This window comes from Pelecanus crispus, chromosome 6 (assembly GCF_030463565.1).
Source record: "Pelecanus crispus isolate bPelCri1 chromosome 6, bPelCri1.pri, whole genome shotgun sequence".
Classification (NCBI taxonomy): Eukaryota; Metazoa; Chordata; class Aves; order Pelecaniformes; family Pelecanidae; genus Pelecanus; species Pelecanus crispus.
Window position 1 is genome coordinate 15,052,576 of NC_134648.1, and position 23,714 is coordinate 15,076,289.

At 43.9% G+C, this 23,714-nt stretch overlaps 1 protein-coding gene across 1 annotated transcript; it reads right to left on the reverse strand.

Moving 5' to 3' along the window:
• Nucleotides 1-3,223: 3,223 nt before the first annotated feature.
• On the reverse strand, nucleotides 3,224-12,478 carry CYP2R1 (cytochrome P450 family 2 subfamily R member 1). Its single transcript, XM_075712128.1, has 5 exons — nucleotides 12,242-12,478; nucleotides 8,992-9,133; nucleotides 8,068-8,700; nucleotides 4,703-5,032; nucleotides 3,224-3,399 (listed from the first exon to the last, which is right to left on the reverse strand). The coding sequence occupies exons 1-5, from the start codon at nucleotides 12,476-12,478 to the stop codon at nucleotides 3,224-3,226; spliced, it is 1,518 nt and encodes a 505-aa protein (XP_075568243.1).
• Between the last annotated feature and the right edge of the window lie 11,236 nt (nucleotides 12,479-23,714).

The following is a 23,714-nucleotide window of genomic DNA, read 5'->3' on the forward strand; positions in this document are numbered from 1 at the left end:
CAAAATATAAAATCAAGTCTTAATCCTAAGATTCCTGTTCCTTAGGAAAGACTGCTGGCTCTAGTCTGCATTTACAAATACTGAACAAGACCAAAAAATAGCGCAAAGGCTATTGCAGTAATCTCATAGGAAAGGAAAAAAGCTGAAGTGGATTTTTTCCTGGACACACTAAAGAAAAGAATGATTCAAAACTGTACAGGGATTGAGAGCAGCAAAGGCAAGCTGAATATGCATTTTTAACTACGTTTACAGGAAAAAGTCCTTCACTGCATTTGGGAATGGCAGTGGAGTTACAGAGAAGGTACATTCAAGTTTCTTCTTGTGGTTTTAATACACCTGTACGTGGAAACAGTGCTTCCAGTTCTAAACTATCATCATGAATTCAAAGAGCTAACTCTGCAAAAGACAAAATCAGAAGACTATAAATACTGGAGGGAATAAAACTTAGGAAAATGGTGAAACCAACAGTGCAATAAATGGCATTAATATACAGAAATGGAGAGGTTACAACTTAAATTTCAAGAAATCTTTCTATCAGTATCTGGACACATTATTTTAGTCCAAAATATTAGGACATTTAAAGCCAGATAGAAAAAACTTCTGCAAATAGGAACAACCTTGCCTTGACACATTAAGTAAGGTCTTTTTTCATCCTTAAATTCTACAAACAGAAGAAGATATACTGGTTAATATATCAACCTTTAATCCCAAAACAATGTTAAATAGCAGCTAGCTATGCTAGATATTTCAGCTGTAGAAAACTCTCACCAGGAAATTCTGAACATCTGGCTGGCTACTGACGTTCATTACTAATCAATCAATACCATGTAGAAATTCCACAGGACTGGAAAAAACTGTTATTATGTCAGTATTTCAAATTATTGAATTGGATCATTGGGGTAATTCTAAGTCAGAGGGAAAATAATGAAAAAGTTGATACAGAATGAAGCATGTAAATATAACTAATACTGATATAGATTTATAGAAAAGACAGTTTGTCAAATGTATTTGATTGCTTAAATGAGACCATAAGTTGGCAGATAATGGTAAAAGTTTGGATTGATATTCTGAGGCTTTCATAAGGCGTTTTGATTTAGAAACCAGAATGACATATAATCAATATTGTTCTCATTAAATGGATTAAAGACTAGCCAGGAGTTAGATCTCAAAATACCTCAGCAAAAGGGAATCAGCAAAAGGGAATTACCACTGGCCAGCTGCATTTTGAATGCAGCCCCCGCAAGAACTTGTTCTTGATTTTTTTTTTTTTTAAATCCTCCCCCCACTTCAATTAGGATTATTTGAATCATATTTTAACCAAAGGATGTCCTAGAGTTCTTGCAACCCAGAAGGAAAACCTAGATACTAACAAAATTCTGGCTGTCTGATCTAAGAGCACAGGGTGGGATACAAGAAGAATTACCATGAGTGCAGAACTGTAACACTGAACTCTTCTGTTCAGTATTGCTTCATACTGAAGCCACATAAATTCGGTAGATTCCACAATTTTTACTTAAGCATTTCACAAGCACCCAACATCTATTTATGCAGGTATCCAGAAAAGCCTCGATCTTGACTCCTAAGCCCTGCTATTTGCCAGTTATCTTAGGAGTGGTTTATTCGCAGCTTTCATAATGTGCCCAATGCACAGCAATCAGGATTACCTCCTTCCCCTCCTTTTTGAATCTTAAATCTTCTCTACAGAAAGGCAGTTATTCAGCAAGAGGACTAGCTTGCCCACCCTCTTCAGAGCACCAGGAACTTATGTTTGAGATGCTGTCTGTGGGACATGTGGGTCTGACTACCCTCAGAGCGAGCAAGTAACTTAATCTGGACCAGCTGCATCTTAAGTTGATAGGCTATTATGTAAGTGGACTGGTATTAGCTCTGTTTGATCCTTCTCTTGTGCTGTTTCAAAAGAAAGGAAGTATTTCTGCTCAGTATAAGCTGAAAACATCAGGTCAGCAGAAAAAACACCAGTTCCTGCCTTTGAACTCTCCTGCAGCTCCAAGTTGAAGCATAAGCTGTATAAAGAGCAAGGTCTAATATTCAGCACTGTCCTTAAAAAGCCACTTGCTCAGTGTGTGTTTTGTTCTGAACCCTATCCTGAGGCTTGACCTCCCCACATGGTGGGTACTGAACATACCATATTTAGAGTATCAGGTTCCCCTGTAGGGCCTGCATGCATAAATCTTTATCTACCAGTAACTACAAAGCAATCACTGTCAAGAATAAAAAATGAAGCTGGCAGAAGTCAAGAGTAGCTGTCATGCCTGCAACTTGTGCTTAAAATCCATTTAAAATCTGTTTCTCCCCACCCAATTCCACTCCCCCTCCCAGAAAGGTCTCTTCTCTGGTCAGACTCATGAACAGCTTATTTTCTTGACTTGTAGTATAGTTGCAGGTGATTCTGGTAACACAAACACTGCTTTTTTCCAGACTACTTAGGCAGAGATTAATTATTACATAATGCTTTGTGTTGGGAAGCAATGGAGGACACGTGTCTGGAAATGCAATAAAATGGCAAAAAAGATTGGTGTAATTGTCAGGAGCGTGGCAATAACTGAACACCATCTATGTTACTAAATGAGAAGCAAGCCATAAAAGATCTTAAAAGTGAATTCACACAGCTATCTGATTCACTAGAAAATTGTGACCAACTGGGAAGATAGGGCAAGGAGAAGGAAGGATTAAAATGCTTTAACAGACAATTCGTTTGTCAAGGCTGCAAAAGATAATTTATTCTGAGTTACAGAAATTTAAATAGATACCTTTAAAACCTTTTTAGCTATGTAAATTTAACGGAGAATTATAAAGAACAGCTTAGCTGGAATAACATAAATGAGATTTCCATGGATGAACCCGACTATAAACATTTTGAGCCATATTCTCCATGCTTACAAAAATATTCTCTCAAAGTAAAACAGCTTGCTAAGTAATTAAATATTTAAAAGCTGAATGAGAAGTTAGATTCAAAACAGCCTTCTGGAGTGAAAACATCAACTTTAAACACAGGATGTGTTTCACATTTTTGGTTGAGGTTTTTTTGGTGAAAACCAAGTAAAAAGAAACTATTAACTTGTGCACAAATAGTCAGAATTTATCTGCAAGTCCTTTAAGTTTTCGTTCTTCTGACATGAACACATTTAGAAATAGAAGGCAAAGTGGATCCTCAGCTGCAACTTGGAGCATTGTGCTCCACCTGACATCTAGACCCTTCTCTTCACCGTCTTTCCGCACAGATGAGGTATGGCTGTGGTTGTAATGTCATGCCTAATCTTGGTTTGAGATCTGGAATCACGCCGTGAGGAAAACACAGGTGAAATCGTTGTAGTAATGAAGTGAAGAACAAAAACATTTCCATTCGAGCTAGTTGTTCTCCAAGACAATGTCTTCTTCCTGGATTGAAAAGAAGGTTTTGAAAAGACTTAAAATGTGTTCAACTACATTTTCACTCTCACTATGAATAGGAACGGTCATTTCTGTGTTCTAAGAGGAGCTGTATGAACTTGGTGGTAGTATTCTGTAAGATAGGATAGGTGATAATTTACACCAAGAAAGAGATTTTAGAGAATTTGTTCCTCTCACTACACAAATGCCATTGTAACTAATTCTCTCAAATTTATGTAGATAAGCTATTAGCTACTTTATCTTGTCTTGAAGTGTCAGTCTAGGCAGAAGATGTTTTAAAAAGTGATACTGTGAATTTCAGCCTTTGTTCCCTACTATCTTCTTAATTACATCTACTGCCAGTCATTATTACCTGGCAATTGTTGTAACTTGGTAAGTAGAAAGATATGAAACAGGTCTGGATAATGCCTTTAAATATTAGTTCCCATTCCGTGTATGACTAGTTACAGGGAGAAAATGTGGTTGTGGAAGACACAGATGAATGGATAACAACATCTAGAACTGGTAAGGTCAAACAGGCAGAAAGAAACTTAATAGAATACACAATAAATGTGGACGACTCCAAATCTAACTTTGGCCATTTAGATGATGTGCATCTATTCCAAGGGAATTGTCTTGTCTTGTTTCCTTCTATGTTTTGGAGAAAAAGTATCCCAGACAAGTAAACTAAGTCACCCGCTACACAAGGCTACATCTTTCTATGGACTGAAGAGGTAGCCCTGGCAGTCAGCTTATAGGGACACCTAATATTTTAGGTTGATAATCGTATGTAAGGTAAATTACCCACGTTTACAGGCATCAAAAGACAAATCCATAAATATTTAGGACTGCCAGAATATTTCCTCATGACAGAATGCAGTGCTACATGCTGACCCCCAAGCTAGTTCTGAATAAAATCTGCAATTTCTGGTGCTGATCTAAGTGCTGAAATTTGAAATCTGGTTGTGTAAATCACCTGTATGTAATAACTTTAGCAGCAAATGACTACTAATTGTGAAACAAATAACACTTATGTACTGCAATGATACAAAATGTATAAACTCCTCAGATATAAGATGATATTGTGCGTTTTTGTTAGATTATATATAATAAAGGGCTCATCAATATAAAAGATATTATGCTAAAATGCATTATGTCCAGAGGGCATTATATTGAATATCTTTAAAATAGCTGTTTCATCAGAACTGTGGATATTTTATATCATTCTGTCCACTCCTGATTTATTGCCATCATTTATATGTTATACATCTCTAGATTTATGAAAAGAAACAGTGGAAGGAATCAGTCTTACCTAGTGAAAAAGGAATAAATGCATCTTTCTTGACAAACTGCCCGCTGCTGTCCAAAAATCTCTCAGGAAAGAACACTTCTGGATTGCTCCAGTATTTTTCATCAAAATGAACGGAGTAGAGGTTTGTAATGACTGTAGTGCCTTCAGGAATAGAGTAACCACGCACAACAGTATCTTTGGAAGTTGCGTGAAAAATACCGAGTGGAACTATATTACAGAATCTTAGAACTTCATGTAGAACAGCCTCAGTGTATGGCATTTTGCATTTCTCTTCTAAGGCAGGCATTTTGTTTGGTCCAATGACTAAATCTATTTCTTTCTGAACTTGTCCTGTTAGGAACAGGAATAAAAGCTGATGTTTATTGTGCGATATCCTTTATTTTTAAATTTAAGCTATACAATATATACTTTTAAAAGGATACTGAAACATGAAATATTGTATATAAAATATAGTAGCTTATAATTTTATATTTAGACTCTGTATTCCTTATCCTGCTAGCAGGAATTATTACTAGCATATATTCCAGTAATCTTCATTTTGAAAGTAATTATTCTCAGTAAAATCATGTTTTAACATACTTTTACTTGCTCGTGCATATGTTTATTTCTGGAGCTCTTCAAAACTAAAGAAACAAGCAAAAGACTGCAAAGATAAAGTACATTAAATACTCGAGTGAACACAGATAACACTGAAATTAGCCACTTGAACTCTCCCTTGTCTAATTCTGCTGTGATTCTTTAGAATCGTCACAGTGTAAAATCATTCACTCTTAAATTGAAAATATCCTATACAACACAATGAGAGTTAAGACAGACAGGAGTCTGAATTTAACCGAAAAGGAACAAATTCGATCACTGGGGTTTTTAAGCTATTTTAAAAATTAAGTTCACAGGTTAAATAGTCTCAAAGGCATTCGAACTGCCTCTTCTTTTTCCTGATACACTTTCTTTGTTGAAAGTACCAAACAGCTCCTAACTAAAATAAAGTTGGACTTTTACAATTCATGTGGAACCAATAATGAAAATCTGGGCAATGGCAGAAAAATTCTACCAGAATCTCCAGGTTTTTCAACCTGAAGTGACAATGTTTCACATCAAAATAAAGAGGTGAAAGCAGCTGAGTGAAAGTACCTTCTGTGATGTAGTGGTGCATCAGTGTATATTGCAATACTTGGACAGAGAAAGTCTACATAAATGAAAGGTAACAGTAATTTTTATTTTTATCCAGATGAACTGATTTTGAATCCAAATTCAGAAACTCATTATATTGCAAGATCTGAGATCAGCAAGATTATTCTAGGTGAATGGATCTCTACAAAATTGGCCAATGCATAGGAGACACGAAACTACAAAGTTTTCTTGATCTTTACTGAAAACCAGTATCTTGGTCAGATCTTAATAGAGAAGAAATAAGGATGTTCTTGTTTTAAGATATGAATATTGTTTGTGAGTCAGGACAGACTGATCAGAAACTTTAAGTGGACCTTTTTGCATTTGGGCTTTTTATATAATGTAAAGCATAAATATATCCTATTGACTAATTATGGCACTTAATATATTTTTAACTAAGATATGGACAACGTATATATGCATCCTAAAAATTAAGTACCTATAATACCCAATTCTTTTTTTTTTTTTTTCATTTTATTAAATATTTTTTGGTAGATTTTCTTATTATACTGTGTAAAGCACATAGATGAATCAGTGGTACTCAGAAGCATAAAAGCAACATTTAATTTTTTTTCAAATAATTTGTTTTAAATCATCTGAAATGTGCTGACTGGTTGAAAGTACCAACTGCAGTTTTAAGCTTCCACAAAAAAATTATTAGCTGTACTTAGTGAGCTGAAGCTATGTATTTCTCTTAAGTATGTCCCTCAAAGTTTTTAAAATTAACAACTCAAATACTGTTAGATCTTGCTTTTAATCCTAGGCTAGAAGAAATTTTTCCTTTTTTTAATCTTTAATCAGTCTCCTTGTGTTCAATTAATTAATCAATCAACTAACTAAAATAGTTGAGTAAATGAAAATAAGAAAATATGTAAGAGGTTACGGCTCTCAGGAGACATTTGAGCGAACTTTGGTTCTACTTGCTTTGCCAGATATTTTAACCAGCTCAGTGAATATGGGACTTAAAATAATGATAATAGCAGCAACAAAAGAGTTTTGGCATCAACTTCTTTATTTAATCTGAATGATTTTCATTGTTTATAGCATGTCAGACCTTGACATACATTATCATCATATTTTAATTTTCACTTTTTTCAAGTAAAGCTATATTTACCTTAAAAGTAAATATAAAATTTGATCCCTAATTTTAAAATACTGATTGCTTTTTGACCACCCAATTTAAATAAAAAATTATTCTAGCTGAGAAAATCAGAAGGTAGAGAGTCATGCACCTACTACCATAAGAAAATACAATCTTTTATACATAAGGATATCTGGTTCCTATGCAGAACTTCAGATCTCAAGAGCCTTATAGCTAGAGGCAGTGTTGTTATCCCCATTCTGAAACGATGATGATGACGGTGAAATTAATGTTAGAGCAATATTCTTTGGTCAAGTATCAGTACTAACTTTCCAAGTTATCTAAGGCTGCTCTTTCTCCAAATACTGAAAGTCCCTAGTTGAACTAAGCACTGCTAAGATTTTCATAGGAAAAGCGAAGTGGAGGCAGTGAAACAAGAAACGTCACTGTTCTAAAATCCAAACTTCTACACAAAGCGTCTGGGCTGGCATTCAAACGTCTATTGTTGCCTTACTTCAGAATGACTGTAACGCGTATTTTTATTTTTGTTTTTAAATGCTATTTTTGTTCTTCCAAAAGTATACACATGTCTATAATACATGAATCTATTGTGAATTGAGGCACTTCAGGATAAAAAGAAATTGTATCTAAACTGTTAACCACAACCTGTTTTACATTTTTGCTGATGTTTTTACATTTTTAATTTACTTTATTAACTTCATATGTAATTGCATTTGCTTATTATTTATTAACTACATAGACCAGTACATCATCCAACCAATATTATGCCTCACAACACTAAAATACATTAGAAATACTTTATTAAAAATATTAAAGCTTTGTAAAAATGTATTTGCAAAATAATATGCTAAAATTTTATCATTGTTTGACAAGGATATCATTTCAAGGATATAATTTTGATATCCTCTTCATCTGCATATAAAAGAAGCTTTTCACATCTCTCCATAGTACATTTGGTAAGCGATACGCTAGAATAATATATACAAGCCTTCATTTTTGGTTACGACTATGGATTACTGAATCACTTTGAAAAAGCATTTTAAATTTGCAATAGGAAAGCGTTATCAGTTCCTCAAAATGTCAAAGTTCTTACCTTGAATGTTTGGATAAAGAGCCATAAACAACAGTGCCCATCTTAAAACATTTGTTGTGGTTTCTGTCCCAGCTATGATGAGTTCTCCAACAGAGAAAATTAAGTTTTCTCTTGAATATGTAGATTCTGGATCATTTTCATTGCAATCCATCTCATCTAAATATGCATCTACAAAATGTCGAGGTGACTGAGGCTTCCTATTTTCAGAGACACGTTCAATAAGCTCATGAAGAAAGTCATAGACTTCAGCTGCATTTTTAAACAGCTGCTGGTGTTTCCCAAATGGCAAGATACCAATCCAAGGAAAAGCATTATATAAAAATACAGAAGCACTAGCAGCTAATTCAATATTTTCACTAAAAATCTCAATCATGTGCTGAAATTCAGTATCTTCGTATGTAAAACGTTCTCCAAAAATAATCAAATTAGTAATGTTTGAAACAGCATTTGTTATCAAGTGCTTAAGATCAAATGGTCTGCCTTTGTACGTATCAATGGCATCAAGAAAAAACATAGATTCTTCTGAAATTTTGTGTTCAAAGGACTTTTGACCATATCCAAAAATTCGAAAGGTATTTACAGCTAATTTGCGATGTTCTGTCCATCCTCTGCCATATTTACTGTTCAGTAAGCCTGAAAAAATATTTTGACACAGTATTTTATGCAACGCTTTATCTTTCCCCCATAACATAATAAAATTATTTAACAAGACAAAAAACGAGACAAAAAATTACACACATCTTGCTATGGAACATAGTCCAAGAGTGACAATCCTTTCCAAATAATATCTTTAAAGAAGCATTAAGTATTTTATGAAAGGAGATAAAGAAGTAGAGAAAACGGCTAATGCAAATGTGTCATGTGATCACAAACCCAGGTATTGGACAAAAATTACATTTTTATATAAAATACATTAGCACTTACCTCCCATGTTTGTCAGCTTCTTAAACAAGGGAAGAGAGGGTCTATCTGCAAAAATTTCGCTTTGATGAACAAGGCATTCTTTTACTGCATCATAGCCATTCAGTACAATAGCAGATATACCTCCAAGATCAAGACTGAAGATCTTTGGGGGGGAAAAAATAATAGAAATTGTAAAACGCTATTACAACCAAATCTTAAGAACAAATAATGAAAACAAGTAAAAACAACTCATGAAAAAGTGAAACAGCACTGAAAATCAGCGCAAAACACAGACTTGAATACTTCAGTAGGGCATACAGGTGATACAACTGTGGCATTACACAATAGAGCCTGCTGTGAGCTAATTTACTCTGTAAAAAGATAAAGTAAATTAGCCCACACCACATTCTGTGCTTTGCTGTGCACCTACGGTGACCAGCTCTCCAAAGTAAGGACTGGGGATGCTTTTATGTAGTCATTAAAAAAACATGAATTTGGTACGACAATGCGTATTTTTCAGAAAAAAATGTACTGTCCCCTAACATTATTGGATATAAGTAGATTTTAGTATAATTATATACTTAAAAGTATATAACATAACATTATTAGATATAAGGTCTAGTTTTTATATAAAAACTAGAAATAAAGTACATATATTGCCTACTTTCCTAATTTGCTGAGACTGTTTCCACAGGAGGGAGGAAAGCTTTCCTGCTCTATCTGCTCCTCCTCCCTGCCTCAGTAAAGGTAAATTCCAATAGCTTAATTTGGTTAAGGGCACTATGGCTGAAGCTGCAAGTTCGTATCACGAAGACTTCCAACATGTCACTTAGTAACGGCAGACACAGAAGCGGTGTCAGCTGTGAAAACAACCAAGCTGGATCCAGTCCTTTCTGCCTCTGAAACGGGACACCGGCTGACTTTGCACAGGCTCCCAAAGAACCGTCAGATGATAGGAAGTGGGAGCCATGATGATAGCCAACACATGACAGTATAGCCCAGCTAGTCCCATCTCCTGTTTCCAGAAGTGGTTAGCGCGAGAAGCTTTGGAGAAAGATGCAGTACATCCTGCAGAAGGCGCATACAGGACAAACAAAACGAAAATCTTAACCTACATTTTAAAAATTAAAACCAAGGCTAAACTCATGATTGAAATCCTATACCCCTTTCCATACTTTTCTTAGCATTATAAATCTGTATTTTTACCTACACAAACCTCTAGGTTTTCCTTCATCTCAGAGCTGTTGACCTCCACAATATGAAATAATGTTAGCCTAATTATACATTCTGTGAGAACTGGCTTGTCACTGGGTTGACAACTGGATTGTCAAGCATTGGAACAGGCTGTCCTGGGGAGTGGTTGATCCCTGGAGGTATTTAAAAGACATGTAGATGCGGCACTTAGGGCCATGGTTTAGTGGTGGACCTGTCAGTGCTAGGTTAACAGTCGGACTCAACGATCTTAAGCGTCTTTTCCAACCTAAATGATTCTATGATTCTGTGACTACTCTATTTTAGCAAACGATTATTTTCACTGTTATAATGGCTCTTCTTTTTTATGTGACAAGACGAAACTCCCAATATATTTCTGCAAACCATTTGTGAGTTTCGTATACTTTGATCATAGCTTATTTTTCTTCCTATGTCATACATAATTTAAGAAAAAAATCCTTTCGTTGCATTTTTCCAGAGCCCCCCAAACCCTGACATGCCATCTTCAAGTTGTCTCAAATTCTGCAGGGTCATTTCTGACAGCAGGTGACTAGAACTACATACAGCATTCCAGGCAAGTAGAAAGCTTAGTTTATTTGATGACACATTACGCTTCCTATTTCCATTCTGTTTGTCCTAGTATTTTGCTTGAAACACACTTACTTTTTCCTATTGCCAAAATAAATGAAACAAAAGATAATCCTATCCTTTTGTTTCTGCCATTTAGCATGCGTTTAATTTGCGCACTTGGCTTTGCTTCTCATTCATGACAAGACTGTGACTATTCTGTTTCTGCCGTAGCTTTCATAAATAATCTGGGCAAAAGCTTTTGACAGACTAAAGTCCTAGCAACAGTTTTATTTGCTTGTTAGGGGTGTTAAACACTTCTATCAGTTTGAAGGACATGATTTTCTAGACAAACCATTGTTTGTTGGACACAAAGCTCAGTCCTTCACAGACCTCCCGCGATAATCCTGCTAACTGGAACACCACAGGTGTTCTGACTACTCTGGAGACGTGCAGGCACATGGAATGGCTGGGCAGCCTCTGCGCACCGACTGGGCAGCTGCTACCGAAACGTACGTGTGTCTGTCCGCGTGTGTGTCCATGCACGTGTACACAGACATGCTTACAAATGCTAACGCCTACCTGCCTTTCCCTGCTAGATCTAGCTGGGGTTTAACTTTTATGAAGCTTGCAAGAATAGATTGGTTGCTTGAAACTGAGTGATGAAAAGAAATGCCTGATATATAAGAAGCCATGAAAAAAAGAAAAAATCCACTGTTACGTAGTTATACTGACTGTAAGTATTCCAAATACCCCACTGAAGGTGCTTTGAAGCGCAGTGTTTTCAGTGAAAATGCTGCATTATCCAAGTGCCTGCTATTTGGTGGTTGTAATTTTGTTAATTTTAAGCCCTGCTGGCGTGCCCAAGACTTGTGGATATGAAACTAGCGAGTTACTTCCACTTGCAGCAGGACGCCCGTTCAAGCATCGCACCAAAAAAAAATAAAATAAAAGCGAGAGCCGGGCGCGCCACAGCTCCTCTCCGCCTCCACCGACCGAGCGGGGGAGCCCCGGCAGAAGGGAGGCGCAAAACTTCTCGCCGGCACGGCTCTGCCTCCGCTCCCGCGGCAAGGGCTGCCCGCAGCACCGCTTTGGCCAGAGCCTTGAGCTGCCGGCCCCGCTACCGGCCGGGTACCGGGCGCTCGGCCCCGCTCCCCTCAGCCGCCGGGGCTGCTCCGCCCACCATGCCGCTGCCTCCGCCCCGGGGCGGCCGCCTCCGCCGCGCTGCTCGCTCCGCGGCGGGGCGCGGGCACCGACAGCCGCTCCGGGCCGGGGCCGGGCGGCGGGACAGCTGCCCCCGGCCGGGCGCGCCGTGCTGCCGCGGCGGGTCCGGGCTCCGCGGCAGCGCCGGGGCCGCCCGCTCGGGGAGAGCCCGCCCGGCTGCCCCCGGCAGCGCTGCCCGCCCCGACCCAGCCCGCCCCGCTCCCGCCCCGGGGGGGGGGGGGGGGGGGGGAGGGCGAGGAGGCGGCAAACGCCGCCGGGGCGGCGGTACCTGCCCGTGGATCTGGCTCTGCCGCCGCAGGTAGACGTGCGGCTGCTCCGCGCCCAGGGCGTGGATGTTGCCGATGAGGGGCAGCCCCGCGGGGCCGGGCGGGAAGCCGGGCGGCCGCCGCTGCTTCAGCAGCTGCCGCATGACCAGCGCCAGCACGGCGACCAGCAGCAGGAGGAGGAGGCAGGCGCCGCTGCCCGCCGCCGCCGCGCCCGGGCCCCCCGCCGCCGCCGGCCACATCGCCCCGCGCCGCCGCCGCGCCGCTTCCTCCTGCCGCCGCCCGCGGCCCGCCGCCCTCATTGGGCGGTGGCGGCGCCGCCCCGCGCTCATTGGCCCGCGGGGGCCCCGCCCCTTGACGTCAGGCGGGGGCGGGCTGGGCGGGCGCGGGCGCGGGCCCGCGGCGGGTGGGCGGGGCCGGTGCCGCTGCGGGTGCGGGTGTCGGTGCGGGTGTGGGTGCCGCTGCCGGTGTGGGTGCGTGTGTGGGTGCCGCTGCGGGTGCGGGTGTCGGTGCGGGTGTGGGTGCCGCTGCCGGTGTGGGTGCGTGTGTGGGTGCCGCTGCAGGTGCGGGTGCCGGTGCGGGTGCCGGTGCCGGTGCCGATGCCGCCGCGCTGGCTGCGGGCGGGGGTGGCGGCGCCTCCCGCGGGGGTCCCCGGCGGTGGGTCCGCGGTCCGCATCGCCCCGCCCGGACACAGCGCTGGGCAGGGGCTGTCCTGTGCCTGCGGGAGCGCAGAAATCGGGTCTCGGTCCCCGCGTGGTTTGCTTCTGCTTTTTTTTTTTTTTTTTTTCCCCCGGAATAATACTAAAAGTTGCTCCCTCCCGGTTTATGAAGTGTTGAAAAACCGCTGCTGGCTGTGGGCTTCCTATGCTCACCTTGACAGCTGAGAAAAGTTACAAGCAATTGTTTGCTCGTTGTTAAGTCTCTGGGGAAGCAAAAATCCGCAGTTTCGAGATGTCTTCCCCAGAGCTTCTTCGGGCCAGGGCAGCCTTGAGCCAATAAATCCTACCGTGTTCCCGTCTCTGCCCTTTCCAGCCGCAACCCAGGGAATCTGCGTACCTGACAGATTTCTGCTAGTAGGTGGGTGGGTGGCAGCCTCACATGCCGTGCCTAGAATTCCCTGTATTGCGCAGCCTGTCATCTGACCCAGCTAACAGCAATGCCAATGCTGCAGCGGGCAGCGAGAAGGAAATGTCCCCAGTTCATGTGACCAAGCAGCAAGGAAATCGCATACATAACGTCTAAAGGCTATTGTTACTCAGCGGGATGATGCCTCAGGAAAAGGGACTTGAGTTGCTGAAGATCATTTACTGCAGAGCTAAGAAAGCAATGCTGCTATGCAACATGACATCCTCCTAAAACACTTGATAAAAAAACTCAGATTTGTTTCTACTCACGCTGGTTTTGCTATTCCGTTATTGCTGTTTTACAAGCAATTTTAGGCGTAACAGAAGCGTTCCTGCCCAGCTAAAATCTCTATGCTATGTTTCCAACTTGAGATTTCTTTTTTGTTGAGTTCAACTGAATATCTCTGCATAGATTCATAAAAACGTTGATAAGATCTAAACTGATAAAAAACTTATGCTGATGAAGTTCATTAATAACCTGACTGGTCAAAATGCGCTACATCCTTGATAATCTAACCATAAAATGCTTAATTCTCAGTACGTTCCTGTGATGGGACATTCTGCTTAGAATGTGGCAATACTGACCTGAGAGTACATGGCACAAAAACCGAGGAGGGCCTCAGATGTTGCTCAGAAGGCAGGTGGTCAAGAACTCAAACACAGCAAAGGCCGTTGCTTTGAGAGTACAGAGAGGAGGTAAGAGCTGTGGGTACAACAAGGGAACAAGGAGGGGAGCTGGGAAGTGACAAAGTGTAGCTTTTTGGCCGGCAGTCTGGCTGCAAGGCATCTGCGAGGCTTCAGGACGACCAAACTGGCTGCCTGGGTGCTTGGTGAAGAGAGCACGAGGCTATGAAGAGTAAAAAGAGAGCAGGATTCAAAGAGTGGGCTTGCTCACGTTTGCCCAGGATGGGTAGACTGAGAAGGAACGATAAATGTCACGTGTATATGACCGAACAATACACCCGTAACTTTTAATGAAGGCAAGTGCAACGATGCTGACCCGGTTTTCTCAGCCGGAGTTGTTGATGCCTGTGTGTTGTCATGCACGGAACGCTGGTTGGGCTGGTTCCTGGACCAGGCTCTGTGCTGGTTTCCACGGGTCAATAAAGCAACATACTCTGATTTTCAGGTGAATCTTCACACAACAAGGAGTCAGTTTTATTTGCCTCAGCACCTTTCTTTGTCCTAGCTGCAAAATGCCTGTAAAGCACGTGTCAATGCCAGCGTCCTATATCAAAATCTTACCCAGTTTGTCAGAATACAAAGAAGTGGCTTGAGCACTGCTGGAGGTTTATTTTTTTTCATTCTTCTTCCAAGTTATTTCTTCATCTTTTCTTCCAGTACGATACTGCCTGGTGTTTTAAGTGAATTATTTGGGCCATACCTGCAAAAAATGTCAGTATTCCAATGTCAGTGCCTTAAGGTTTCTCACCAGAGGGCAAGAGATTCAGGACCTCAGCTTGGCTCCAGCCAGAGGCAGAATGAGGAGAAATGGCCGAGGATTAAAACAAGACATACAATGTGCTTAAGAAGTTGCGCTGAAGCATGCAAACTCAAACAGATGATAGATTTAAACCTAATTACTTACACACATTTAAACAAAGACAGGCTCTCCAAACACTTTAGCTCAGCATATTCAGGTGAATAGAGGTACACAGACTGGCTGGTCAGAAAACACTTCAAAACAGTGTGAGAAAGACTAATTAATTCACAGTCTACAGACAATTATACAGAATTAACTTGCAAGGTGAAATTGCTGTTGATTATAGTGGGAGTAGAAATGTCACTGTGCCAGATAGGTCACGTAATTACACGGTGTACGGTATGCTGTACACACATACGGTTACTATTGCGGTCTCAGTTAGAAGGATGTAAAGCGTTATGTACATAAGATTCTGTCTTTGGAAAAAAGAGGTTGGTACTTTCTCCCCTCATCCTCCCCTCAATAAGACACTTGAATAGTTCTCAAAGTGTTGGAGGAAACATAGGAAGAGGTACTATTGCTTTGATTGATTTTTATTGCTTATCTTCAGTGTTCTGTTATTTAAGTGTGTAATACTTCACATGCACCCAAAGTTTTAGATGATCGTGATTTCCACTGCATCTGTGTAAGAAAAGAAAGGAAAGGTGATCGACAGTTTTGGCAGCAAGCATTTTGAAGGGGAGAAACAGGAGAAAAAAATAGCATAGGAAAGACCTAAGAAGAGAAGAAAAATACAGAAGAAAAGTCCAAATGTTTGGCTAAAAAGAAAGGAATAGACTTGTATGGGGGAAAAAAGCAGACAAGATTTGACAATTATCTTCAAGCAGGGGAGCGAACAGTCAAAACTGACCTTACTGTAGTGTTTGAGCCTTGGTGATGGACAAGAGATGGTTGTGTTGTCCACTCTAACAGAGGAAGAGAAACTGAAGAGCATGATTGCAGAACAGTAAAATCCATTTTAGTCAAGCCAAATGCAAAAAGGTGGTGAATAAGCCAGGATTAAAGATCCCAGAAGCTCTAAAGGATGCATGATTAAATGGAGGAAAAAAGGACCAGCATGGATAAATATGACTGAAAGTTGTCAAAAGTAAGTGATAAATAAACCCTTGTGGACAGCTGAAATCACTTAAGAATGCAGGTTTAGGGATGCAAGACTCCAGTGGCTGTCCAAGGGCAGGATTTCTTGCCAGTTTCTGACGCATTTTTTTTCCTTTCATTCCTTCAGAAGCATGGGGGCAGCCTGTGCTGAATTGCTTCTTTGGGAAGGTTTTACTCATCTTAATCACAGATGATCAAATGAGCAAATTCATAGGATGAGTAAAGGTTTTTTTTATTTCAATTATAAAAAATGATGGCTGAGTAAAGAAACCCATTAAAGCATGTATCTTTATTAAATTCTAAAACATTCCAGTCATCAAGATTTACAATTACTTTGCATTGTAAATTCTGTAAGGAGAAGTTGGAGACAATCGAGTAACAGGAAATGATTGTGTTCCTGTCTTCTCAAGAAAAGCAGAAAGCAATTCTTTGACGGGGAGTGACTACGCATGCATATACATAGCTTTGACTTTTGAAGAAATATACTGACAGATGTGGCTGTTCTTTTAGTAACAATATTAAGATCCTGATGATAACTCTATTACACTCTTGGGAGAAAAATTAAAGAGTTTCCAAGTTCCATTAAATATCTCACAAACTTGTATTCAGCTACAGTTTGAAACAGGCTTCAGCTTTCTTACTCTTTAGCATTGACATCATTGCTGCACTTCTAGAAAACAAGGTAAACCTTTATCAGGCTAAAGTGCTTCCCATTCCTAGAATAATGTCTCTTGTCCAGTGAAGTCATGCCCTTATTTATAAAATGTCCTACAGGAGAACAACTTCTTTATGGCCAGAAATGTAAAGATTTTGCTCCTTTTCTTTGAGGGTGGGGCAGGGAAAAGAAAGAGATCTGTATAGATGTATGTAAAATAGGCATGCTTCTCATTGAAGAAATTAATTTCGTAAGCCCACTAGCAAGTTTAGTCACATGGTGTTACCTGTTACACTCACATAGCTCTTTTTAACATACCTATATCATCATAGTGAATGATCAATTTCTATGTTACAATTATCTCCTTAGCTAAGCCTATAAATATGTAGGTGCTTTATAGATTTGCTAAAACAGAAAAAACACATCTAATGTTTTCCCTGGTGAATTTGGTGATTGGTTGCTGAAAAAACCCTTTTCCTTAACCACAGTCCTACTGTGCCTACACTTTTTATGTTTGTCAGGCAGACTCAGAAAGTTATGACACTGGCTTAAAGACTGTAACTTCAAAAATAGTTTTGGCCTATTTTATTTGCTGGCTCTTTCAGAGTATGCTCAGGTCAATTTTATGCATAAATTTAGAAATTTATCTTTTTAATTTATAATCTCATACGACTATTGGTTCCCAGAAACTCTGCTGTAAGTAGATTAGCAAATATTACATTGTAATAGCCTTTGCCTTCATGTACTATTTACCAGCAGTGAAAGGAGAGAGATGTTTTTTGGTCCCCGATTAAGCTGAAGGTACAGGCTAAATCATTGCCCTTGCACAAGTTCCTTTTGTCAAGAGTCAAAGAATTAAACAGCCAGCTGAGAAACAATTGCACCGGGTCCTCCTCACCCAGATGGCAGTACCGGGAACAGCAGGGGTGTACAGCTGTAGTACCTAACAACGCCAGGACAACTGAACGGTCCTGGAAGGGACTGAGAAAAATACTAAGTTACACTGTGGCTTAATCAGACCTCAGTACTATCAAGACAAAGAATGAAATGATGACATGAGATCTTCCACCCTTCTTACATCCTGTAAAGAACGAGCATGGGATTAACTTGAGGACTTGGGATATAGTTTCTCACCGTATTTTTGCTGACATGCTCTGATGACATGTAAGATAGTAGCATAGCACTTGTGCAAGCAATCAAATCAAAGTTTGAGAAGTACGCGATTGCTTAACAAGGTTAGTTTTCTGTTCTGAAGTTGTTTTCCAGACAAGGAGTTTGTTCAACTCTTATCTTACCTGCAGAATGCATAAAGCTGAAGTGGAAATGGGTGCCGATTTTGTAATATTTTCAGAGTGAGATTTTTGTCCATAGTTCATCCCATTGTGCTACCCTGGTCATGCTGCAGGTCTGCCCCTGGCTGTATTTGGTGAGCTGCGAGTTCCTCTCGCAAGGATTCCCCTTGCCAGCCTATTGGAGGTGCAGCCTGGGACAGAACTGGGTCTGGCTGGAGTTTTGCCAGTTGTCAGAGGGTGGGGAGCGTGTTGCCAGGTAGCATGAGATAGGGCTGGAGCCTCTGTGAACGTGCTCAGAGGCTGAGCTGCCGTAATGCAGGACAGAAGATGACAGAGCCATAGCCAGCTTCCTTGTGGTCTGCCCCTTCTGCCTTGCCGAGCAAACCTCAGCGCAGGACAGCGTGTCACAGTTTGTTTTAAAAGATTACTCTGCGCTGGATTTTGAATATATACAGGGAAACTGCTGCAAAACCTACTGAGCAAGAAAGCTCAGTGGGAATGCTTCAATGAGATTAAAACAATGCAACGCTGATCTGTTTAAGGTGTCTTCCATACATCAGCCTGGAAACTTTTCTAAGGCATTTTGGAAGAAAATTTGCTTCCAGACTGATTAATAGGTTTCTCACTAATTTGTTCAACAGCAGTTCCACTTTCTCAAAAGTAGTCACTGAAGCAGCCTAAATCCAGATTTAATGCCCGTTAAAAAGGAAATGCTTTAGTGCTGGGATCTATATCAGTGTTCTGGTTCTCGGGAAAGTACTTCATTTTTATAAAAAAGAGGCTCTCATTTCTGGGCCAAATTCAAACCAAACTACAAGATGGATAGGTAAAATGTTCTTTGTGTGGATAAGCTTGATGTGAGCCTATTCTAATCTGAATATGGCCTTTTGGAGGCTATGGAAGCAGAATTAAGCAAAGGATTAGACCAATTAGGGATGTAAGTTTTGCAAAAGCAAATGCTAACAAAAGGTTGGACAGGTAAGGTGTTATGTTTCAGAGTTCAAGCCAGTCTCTAGCTATTAAAGTTACAGAATCACAGAAATTGGAGGTGAAAGGTATGAAGAGAGCATATCTAGTTGATTATGTTCCTTCCTCAGAGCATATCAACTGTACATGTCATTCCTGACAGATGTTAGACTACCATGCCATAAAACCCTCCAGTGAAAGATATGCCATAACTGCAATGCAACTTATATGTCATTAATCTCAATTGTAGAAAGCTCTTTCTAATGTTTGGCATCTCCTTTGTTGCCTTTTAAGCCCATATATTTTTGTTGTTTTGTATATAGTACCAGCGTGTAGATTATTACTGCTCCATGGCAGGTATTTATATTTTTGTTATCACATTTCTCCATAGTCTTTCCTTCTGTTAGCTGTTTCCCCAGTCTTTGAGTTTGTTCTCCTAAATCGTGTTACGGGATCTCTGATAACTCCTACTGGTATTTTTCTGGACGTTCTCCACCTTGCCCCAGTCTTTTTGAGGTATGGCATGCTGTCCCGAACAGAGTACGCTAGCAGATCTAGATCTTATCAGCAAGAAGCAGAGTATAAGGATTACCTCTTGGGCCTTTAACACGATATTCCTGTTAATATACAGCTTGCTTTTATAACAGTACAATGTTGTTAACTCTGCCTTAGGTCATATAATTTTCTGCAGAACAGATTACAATGAAACGTTAGAAAGCAGCTTTCACAGGAGCTCAATAGTGCTCACTTTCCCCCACGTGGCTTGTAGAGTCGTCTTAGGTGGCAGTGTTTTCTGGCTGTTTTGCGGAGACAGGATCCTGAATCAGATAGACTACCCATCCACTAGAAACACAGATAAATAACTCCCCAGCTTCTCTTCGTAAAGAAAGACCATGTGACTTTTACAGGGGGTTTTATCATGAATCGTCCTTATCTGCAAAAGGCTTAATTAGGTGCTATGAAGAACAAGCTTAGAGAGAGTGGAGACCTGAATCACGCTCACCTCTCTCTGTGAAGAACTTACCGCGCCTGTGGATCGTGGCATCATCACTGTCTGCCCTTTCCTTTTTCTAGGGTCCTCTCTTGTCAGATTATGAACCATTCTTGGGAATGGAAATTTTGTCTGTGCAGGTCACAGTTTTGTCTACCTTGAAGAATTACATTTTATTATTGAACAAAAATCTCAGTGTAATAAAAAGATGTGATACTTTTGTTTAAACAGCATGTCAGCTGGTAACATTTAAGAACCTCACTGCAGTGTCTATGGCTTGTTGACATAATGGCAGTATTTACAGTAGAAAAAATGGTTGCACTTTAGAATATATTGGTTAAATAATATAAAACAGTAGAATATTGTAAGGAGTTATATCTAGTTTAGAGAAAGAAAGTAACTTTAAAATAGGACAGATTTTTCTTATTCCCTACAAATTTAAATAAATTTCTTTGAAGAGGAAATTCCTCTTACTTGGAGCTGCAGGTTACATTAGATCATCTGATTTCTTAAAAAAAAATCCAGTCATTCTGTAGCTCTTCATTTCATCTGCTTTTACCCATTATTTATTTTACCTGGTACATTATCAGGCACTGAAAAAAGCAGAACAAGTTCCTTGGAACAGAGTGTTTCAGTGAATGTCTTGCTTTCCTAGTGCAGTGCTCAGAAGTACCCTGCTATGCTAGTTTTTCCATGAATACTTAACCTCTAGTTTGGGATTTATCTAGCAACAGGAGACCGTTATCCTGTGAAAATCCTGTATCTTTTTTACAGCTTCAAAAATAGACAAACTGGTCTTTGGACTGCTTTGGACTGGGTAAACTGTCTTTCTTTTCCATCTTACGTATACAAGGAAAGAGGTTTGCAAAAAGAAAATATATCTGGTGAGACCAGATGACGTATAGCTGAGGGGAAAAATAGGACAAGCGTTCCAGCTGGGAGTCCCTCCATTAGCGCTGGCAAGGAGCAGCCAAAGTGCTTGCCAACATCCAAGTACTATTTCATCTATACGTGCACAAAAGTAGATCCATTGGCATTCATACCTGTTGCTTTAAATTTACATTTCTTCTTGTGAAAGCTTAAAGTAGAAATGTTGGCATCTAAAATCCTGTAATCACCGCATCCTACAGGCTCCAGCCCCAGGCTCAGTCGTACTGGCAAGAAAAGGACTTGAACTGACTGGAATCAACCACAAGATGAAATACGAACTTTTTCCTCCCTGAAGAACTGAAATATGCTATTCCAACAGAGTCGTCTGGATTTTTTAAGGTTAAACCAGGAACAGTCTATGTGGACAAGGAGTAGATAAATCCCCAAAGCAAATGTGAACGATTAACTGTTAACATAGGAAGAGGAAAGGAACAGTGGGGTGGGGGGGAGAGAGAGAGGGAAATGTCTGACTGGAAGCCCGGTCATTTAAGTTCCTGCCCTTTATTTCTGTTGGTGTAGCTGTACAAATCACGTTAAAACGGCGAAAGCGATGCTGAGCCGTTCCTTTAGGTCCTACCCAACGTTTGTAAATGCAACTTCAGAAAAAAACTAGCTTAAAAAACAGAATAGGAGCCGTGGAAACGGAAGGGATTGAAAATCAAATACTTAAACTCTTTCTCCCGGGGATTCCCGTGACGAGCGTACGTGCGACGGAGCTGCTATTTAAAACGAAATTTTAAATTTCTAAAGGCCGGCAGCCAGGGGGAGAAGAAGAAACCCTCACTGGATGATCAGCGACTCGCGTGTGCTTTTCAGCATGTTCGCGCTCCTCTTTTAAGCTTCAAAACTAAAATCGCATCAACAAAACCAATACCCGCCCCGCGGTTCTCCCCAACTTCCTTCACCTCCCGGTGAAACGCGCGGTTCCTGCCGTCGGGAGCGAGCCGTGCCGTCGGCTTCTGCAAAAAGAGAAACGCAGAAACGCCGGGAGGCCGCCCGGAGAGCTCCCCCGCCCGTTTCAAGCAGCGAAACGAGCGACCCAGCTGCGCCGGGCACCGGGCCCGCGGTGCGGGGCGGCCGGGCGACGTGCGGGGCTCCGCTCGCTGCGGGGCTCCGCTCGCTGCGGCGCCGGGGCCCGGCGGTGCAGGGGGGCGAGGGCGGCGCCGGGCCGGGCCGGGGCTGCGGGGAGGGTCAGCGGCCCCCCCTGCTCCGGCCGCCGGCCCTGCGCGCCCCTCCGGCGGCTGCCGGGGCTCGGGGGAGCGCCCGGGCATTGCCCCCACCGCGGGGCACGCACGGCGGTGCCTGCCGCTGCCGCCGGCCTCGGCAGACGCCCCGCGGCTTACGGCGGGCGGGAGAGGCGCTCCCAGCCCCCGGCTCTCGGGGGGCGGCGGAGGGGCTTTCCGCGTCCAGCCGCTGCAGAGCCGTCGGCCCGGCCCGCCGCTCCCGGCGCCCGCTCCGGCGGGCAGCAGTTTACCCCCCCCCCCCCGCCCCGTCGCACCGCGCCCCCCCCCCGTGTCCGCCCGCCCCCGCCGGCCCGGTACTTGCGGCGCCAGGGCAAACATCCTGCGCGGGCAGGTGCAGCGCGGCCGCGCCGTGACAAAGGGCCCTCCGCCGGTGATGCATGGGCCGGCGGGCAGCTGCCCGCTAATCCCCGCCGGCGGGGATCGGCGTTACGCTCCCCCCCCCCGCTTCCCCCGTGCCTCTTCCGTGCACGAAAGGCGCCGCACCTGCCCGCGGGGCTGGGCGGTGAGGGTGGCGGTGGCCATGACGATGGTTTCCTCTCGGACGGCGGAGTTACGCCGCGGGCCGGTGCCGGGGGCTGCGGGGCGGCCGCCCCCCGCAGGGCAGGGCGCGGGGAGCGGCTGCTGCCGCCCCGCGGGTGCGAGGGCGCCGGGCTCCGGGGAGGAGCGGGGGGTGCCGGCCGCCTGCGCCCCCTCCCGTGGAAGCGAGGGGGGCCCGGGGGTGCACGCTGCGGGCCGGGGGCAGCGCCGCCCCGCCCGCCTCGGCGGCGGCCGCGGGCACGTCCGTGCGCGGTGCCCCTGCCCCGCTGCGCACCCCCTCCGGCCCCGGCCCCCGCCCGCGCGGGACCCCCCCGCCCGCCCAAGCGCAGCTGCTGTCGGGGCGCCGGGAGGGGCGGCTGGGCACAACCGGGGCTCCCCGCTGCAACGGCGGCGGCTGCCGGGCGGGGGGGGGGGGGGCAGTCCCGGGGAGGGGGCGGCCCCCGCTCTGCAATGCGGTGCCGCCGCTGCAGAGGTCGCCACGCGCGAGCGATCGCGGGGGGGGAGCGGGGCCGGGCCGCGCGGCGTGAATACCCCCCCCCCCCCCCGCACCCCGCAGTGCCCCCGGCGGCGCCTCGGCCCCCGCCGAATTTTTTTTTTTTTTTTTTTTTTTTTGTGAATGGGACGCTCGCGGTGCGGGGCATGACGTCAGCGCCGAGCCGGGCTTTGGCGCCCAATGGCGGGCCGGGCGCCGTCGGGCGGCCGGGGCGGTGATTGGCTGGCGGGCCCGCGCGGGCGCCCACGCAGGCTGCCGCGGCGGCAGGTATAAAGGGGCGGCGGCGGGCAGCGCGCGGTACCGCGGCTCGGCGGCGCCACCCGCACCCTGCTCCGCGCCGCTCCGCGCAGCTCCGCCGGTAAGCGCCGCGCACCGCACCGCACCGCCCGCCGCGGCCCCCTGCGTGGGGCGCCCCGCCCCGCCTCAGCCCCGTTTCTCCGCCGGGGCGCGGAGCTTTGCGCGCCGCCGCCGCCGCCGCGCCTTCGCTCATGTGCTTTGTGTACGCGTGGGCACACGCGTGTGCAAGGAAGCGAGCCCCGGAGGGTGGGAGGAAGTTAGCCGGCCGTCTCGCGCGTTGCGGGGTGTCCCGCCGGGCGTGCAGGACGCCGCTCGGTGCAGAGCTGTCCCCGCTGCGCGGCCGGGGGCTCTGCCGGTGCTGGGCGCCG